This window comes from Triturus cristatus, chromosome 10 (assembly GCF_964204655.1).
Source record: "Triturus cristatus chromosome 10, aTriCri1.1, whole genome shotgun sequence".
In the NCBI taxonomy this organism is placed as follows: Eukaryota; Metazoa; Chordata; class Amphibia; order Caudata; family Salamandridae; genus Triturus; species Triturus cristatus.
The window spans coordinates 1,247,120,038-1,247,126,037 of NC_140593.1; the positions used below are offsets into that span (position 1 = coordinate 1,247,120,038).

General features: G+C 47.1%; 1 protein-coding gene across 5 annotated transcripts in view; it reads left to right on the forward strand.

The window, feature by feature from the left end:
• G6PD (glucose-6-phosphate dehydrogenase) overlaps nt 1-5,039 on the forward strand; it is a 136,145-nt gene extending 131,106 nt beyond the window's left edge. For all 5 annotated transcript variants that reach the window (XM_085629907.1, XM_085629909.1, XM_085629910.1 and 2 more), the window contains exon 13: nt 2,922-5,039. In XM_085629907.1, coding sequence (XP_085486033.1) covers nt 2,922-3,012 — 91 coding nt within the window. In that variant the 3' untranslated portion in view covers nt 3,013-5,039. The remainder of the gene's footprint in view (nt 1-2,921) is intronic.
• Nucleotides 5,040-6,000: the final 961 nt, after the last annotated feature.

Here is a 6,000-nt window from a genome sequence, read left to right on the forward strand (position 1 = left end):
AAGTCAGCAAAGCACACTTCATGCTGGAAAGTATGACCGCACACAAGCATGCAAGCAAGCTTCATACTAAATACAATCAACACACATGCAAATAGGCATGCTTCACTCTAGGAAGCGTAACCACAAGCAAGCATGCTTCACTCTGGGCATTGTAACCACAAGCAAGCATGCTTCACTCTAGGAAGCGTAACCACAAGCAAGCACGCTTCACTCTAGGAAGCGTAACCAGAAGCGAGCATGCTTCACTCTAGGCAGCATAACCACAAGCGAGCATGCTTCACTCTAGGCAGCATAACCACAATCGAGCATGCTTCACTCTAGGCAGCGTAAATACAAGCGAGCATGCTTCACTCTAGGAAGCGTAAATACAAGCGAGCATGCTTCACTCTAGGAAGCGTAAATACAAGCGAGCATGCTTCACTCTAGGAAGCGTAAATACAAGCGAGCATGCTTCACTCTAGGAAGCGTAAATACAAGCGAGCATGCTTCACTCTAGGAAGCGTAAATACTAGCGAGCATGCTTCACTCTAGGAAGCGTCAATACAAGCAAGCGTGCTTCACTCTAGGAAGCGGAACCACAAGCAAGCGTGCTTCACTCTGGGCACTGTAACCACATTCAAGCGTGCTTCACTCTGGGCACTGTAACCACATTCAAGCATGCTTCACTCTGGGCACTGTAACCACATTCAAGCATGCTTCACTCTAGGAAGCGGAACCACAAGCAAGCGTGCTTCACTCTAGGAAGTGTAACCACAAGCGAGCATGCTTCACTCTGGGCACTGTAACCAGAAGCAAGCATGCTTCACTCTGGGCACTGTAACCACATTCAAGCCTGCAAGCACACTTCACTCTGGGAAGTCTAATCCTAGACAAGTCTGAAAGCAAGCTTCACTCTGGGAAATAAAAGCGCGCTGAAGCATGCTTCATTCTAGGAATTATAATTGTGTACAAGAATGCTTCACTCCGGTTAAGATAAGTGTAACACATGCAAGCCTGCAAAAAGCTTCACGCTGGAAATGTAGCAACATGGTGTCTGCAAGTGCATTTCAGAACGAGACGTCTAATCACACAAGCTTGTGTGCACATTTCATCCTGGAAAGTATACCCACCCACAAGCACACTAGCGTGCCTCATGCTTGGCGGTGTAACCCGGCGTGACTCTTTAAGCGTGTTTAATGATGGAAAGTAAGGGCCTGACTTGTATGTTTGCATGAAGGATACTCCTGATCACCAACATAATGGACTGCGCCCCCCCCCTTCCCAATTTAAATTTGAGTGGACCATAGGTTTGCCTACAGCAGTGACTACCCCATCACCGCTATAGCCAAACCTCTCCGACGGACTAAGGACTTTCGGCAAAATATGTCTGCCCACCCAATTGGAATGGGCGGACAGTGGGTCACCACCAGAGGGACAGTAAAAAACTTTTGGTCTTTTCTTTTTGAAAAAAGAAAACGGTTTGGTGTCGGGCTGCGTCAGCATGACGCAGCCTGGCACCAAACAGCGCAATGCATTGGCAGGAACTGCCGTGACAGTGGTTTCTGCCAGTGCATTATACATGACCGCCAGCTTAGCCGTCATTTATAAACTTGGTGGGCGGTCCCTCTGTCATGGGATGGAGTAATTTACTCCGTCTCCCTGGTGGAACAAACGACAGACCGTTCACCAAATAATAAATTAAGCCATAAGTGATATAATCTACAGGTCATAAACAATGCTTTCGAAAAATCTCCCCGAGGCACATCTGAGTAATAAGTAAGCAATGTGCAAGCAATCGTAGCTCTTCATTCTTACGAATGAGGGAAATGGGTACGAAGGCCAGAAGGCATCATTCTTACTGTGTGGAAGCTGCGCTCTGGTAATGCATTGACTGGGGTCATCTCCTTCCGTGTGTGCTGTCAGTGGGGCAGCAGCTCTGCTGAAGCTGGTCCTTCTGGTGCAGACACCTGCCTTACCATCTATGCAAGATTGATTTCTTTGTCAAGTTTCTTTTAAGGCATTTAGGGCCTATGCATTTTTTTGTCTTGAAACACAGAACCACAAACATCATATTTTAAAACTCTAAAACGGATGACCATTACATTTTACAAGAATACTTAATAGAAAGTAATAACAATAAATTCATTGGCTGTGCAAATTTTTATAAAACCTAAAACTAGCTTCTGAACTGTGACTCCTAACTAGGGCCCAGACGCCTTACTGGGAGTTATTCATATGTGAGGTGTAGGCACAAGGTCACCCCTATAGGATTTTGTTTCAAGTGTCGCTCTGCCATACGCATTGTACCGTCTTCGTCCAGAATCTTCTTGTACCAGTGTTCTTCTTTATTACTCCCCTCACTTGCCAGCAGGTCATGCTCTCCACTTCCAAGCTTCTCGTCGGAAGTCTGCCTCCTTCTGTTTTCCTACCCCGAGAGCATGATGTCTTTAGTGCTGCATCTACCTGAGTCGCTGAAAAGTTGCTTTTCTCTTCTTGTGGTAATAGTGCTGTAACATTTAGGGCAGTGTCTGTTTTGTTGGCAGCCCACATGTCCCTGGTGGGTTCTTTTGTTTTTCTCCGTATTCACTATCTTTCAAGCAGTTCAAGTATTGTTTCTGGCTGCCTTCAATAATGGCTTTCCCGCTACACTGGTCACGTATGTGAGACAAGGCTGGACGCCACCGTCATGGGGTGGATGTTCTATTTCATTCAGTGCATTTGTCATACTGTTTTTTTTTTTGTCTTTAACTTTAGCTTTTACACTGTCTCTTGAGTAGAATGGAGGTTTCTTTGGGATTGAGTTTCCCAGTTTTCGCTGTCTAATGCCAGCGTCAGATGCACATTTTTCATGGTCTGGTCTTGGTCAGTGAGAGGCGTATGTGACAATGCCAGTACGTGTAGATATGGATCAGATACTAATGACAGATCTGTCTTCCTTGCAGCCGCGGCCCGCCAGAAGCAGATGAGCTGATGAAGAAGGTGGGATTCCGTTATGAAGGAACCTACAAGTGGGTGAACCCAAACAAGCTCTGAATCCAGGACCTAGAAGAATGGAAAGTTGAGTAAAGAAGAAAGCACTTGGCTCTCCAGGACATTAGCCCGGCCGGCACCTTTTTGTTTTTCTGAGCCTATTCCTGTTCCTGGAGGCCCCTCTGGTCCACACTTTCCTAGTGTCTGACTTCAGTGTCTCCTGGTGGCTTTGCAGATCAGGTGGTGGTTTTGATTTGGTTCTTTGGGACCTGCTGTAACGTGGACCTCTCTGGTTGCTTACAGGGATCACACGGGGTAGGTTACTTGTTGGTTTGCGCTGTGTGCAGTGTGGGGCAGCAGCGACCCTGTAGTCACACTGCAGACAGTTCTGCTCCCACTGCGCACCTCAGCGCATGAATGCAACGAGAGGCTAAAGATTCCTCTGTAGGACCTCAGTCCTTCTCCATATGGCCACGATTGCTGCCATAACAGTCTTGCTGTTCTAAATCGCCCAAGTACTGCGTCCATATATCCATCCACACCATAAAGGCCCCTTCTGATATCCACATGAGGTCACTACTATACTTACTTATCCCCCCCCCCTCCCTTCCTTAGGGCCACTTCCAAGAACCCCTACCTAGAGGTCCTTTTTGGGGGTCCTCCCAAACCAGCTCTTTTCAAACCCCACCATACACACACATTCGGAGCTGAGCCCCTATCCAAAAGAGTCCCATTCTGACCCCTCTGCAGCCCCCATAAAATAAATTTGAGGACCCCAGGAAATGTTTTAAAGAACTGTAAAGACACCTTTCGAATAATTGCACACCCCGGTCCCAGTACGCTTGACACCTTGACGGTCCAGTTCTGAGAAACTAAAGGTATCTTTGGAGACCCCAACTAATTCCTAGACCACAAATTGGCCCTTTTTAGATTCTCTGCACACGCAGAGAAATGTTCGTCTTTACGTTGCCTCTTCTCAGACACTGTAAAAGCCTCTTAACAGGCTGAAGTGCCCATTATGGGAGCAGTCTTGCCTGTGCGGGACCCCTTTGCCTTTAAGGGAGACCCTTTAAAAGCATCCTCATGGTCTGTAGAGTTGCTCTTTCTTGGCCTGGGCTGCAGGTCCTTCTATGCTTTACTGAAAACCCCTGGCATGTAGAGGAAATATTTCTGGCCCATGCTGGAGACTCTTCTCCGCCTGTAGTGGAGTTCGTTTTGGCCCATGCCAGAGCAGTTCTCAACTGTAAGAGCCTTTGTTCGACTGCGTCCAAGTCCCTTCTTGGCTGTGCCCAAGCCCCTTGTTGAAGAGGAACACTTTCAATGCATGTGCCACAACAACTTTTTGTTCCAGAGTCTCCTGTTATTTCGGTTGAAGAAGGTTTATTGAATTGGCTCAGAATCCGTCATTTGTTGTGCCAGTCACCCTGTTCTTTGTCTCGGATATTGTTAGTCATGCCTGTCTTTTGACGTCTCTGCTGACAGGTCGAAGGGGACCACATGTCTTCAGGTGAGCCTCGGCCATCGTAGCATTCTCACTCCTTCCTTCCATATGGGAGCTTTGGTGACCAGCCAATATGTTGGTTACTCTTGGGAATCTGCATCTAGTTCTGGAGCCGTCCTGTGTCCTCCACACCTAATGTTCACGAGTTCCATAAGTTGAGCTAGTCTGCACTCTCCTTGGCAGTGAGTATGAGCAACTACTCCAGTTCCAGGATGCCAGGCTTTGACCCTACATCCCCCCATCCGCTGTACATCCAGACTGCGTACACTTCCCTGCACTTTCACTTTTTCATAGACCCACATCTGGCAGGCACTTCACCTTGTGATTGTTACATTCCATTTGAGCTGCAGGGCTTTTCTGATGTGTGCCATGAGATTCCTGTGCTCCTCCCATGGAGAGGGGCTGTACTAACGCTACACTATATAGGGGCTTCCTTTGTTTTTGTGTGCCGGTGCTACCAAGTCTCCTCGTCTACAGCTTTTTGCATCAAGATACTGAAGATTGCCTCCACTTCATAGGCATTTATAGCTTGTGACTTATTTTGTACCAACCTAATAGTGTTACTTTATTAAATAAGGTTTTTGGCAAATCTGTTGTGTTCATTTCATTGTTATCTGTAAATAAAAGTGTGATTTTGTGACTGGTCGTTTGATGCGCGTCTGTGAGATCCCAGCGCTGTACTTGGCTCCTCTGTTGGATTCCTTGGCAGTAGACAGAGCCAGAGCTTAGCTGCAAGTTCCTGTAAGAGTGCGTTGTGTCTCCTCTCTTCTGTCTTGGATTTTGTAGCTGCTCCGTTTTGTGCGGGCTTGTGTCTAGTAGCTGATATTCTATTCAGTCCACCTAGAGCTGCACGGACTGGCCTTTGCAGTGGGCTCCAGGATATGTCTGATTTATTTTGTATTCCCTATGATGCTATGCTTGCGCCCAGTGAGAATTTTTCAGCGATGACTCAGCTGATCGTGAGAGATGAAGGTGCGATGGAAGAGACAACCGACATGCCTCGGGTTGTTGGTAGTATCTGCTGTTTGGAGGTACCCTTGCTATAAAAATTAGCAGGTAAATTGCTTTTGGGTTGTCATTTAAATGCACTTTATGGTTTAAATCTTTAATGAGATTTTCACACATTGGCATTACTGGTCTCCCAATACCTTTAAGCCAACACAGGCAGTAAAGCCCCGAGTGAGTGGAGTACCCACGCTAGGGGTCCAAGTAAATTAACAATATACAAAAACACCAAAAGGAAACTTACGCTATCCTGACACCCGCTCCCCCCCCTCCCCTCCCTCGTCCATCTGGGTAATGAGAGATCTGGAAACCAACCAGAAACTGGTGGGTGAGAGTCTATTTAAGGCGCTGTGGGTTGTTGATCTGAGAGACGTAGGAGCCTCAAATACATTGGGCAGGTAACTTCCCAGTACTCGGAGGCAAGAAGGGGCAAAAATGGTTGCCAGAGGTATCTAAACTCCGCACTTTTCCCTGCCAGTGTGAGGGTCCTTTTCTCCATCCCCAACATATGCCATAGCCACTGAAGCCAGCCTGTGAATGAGGAA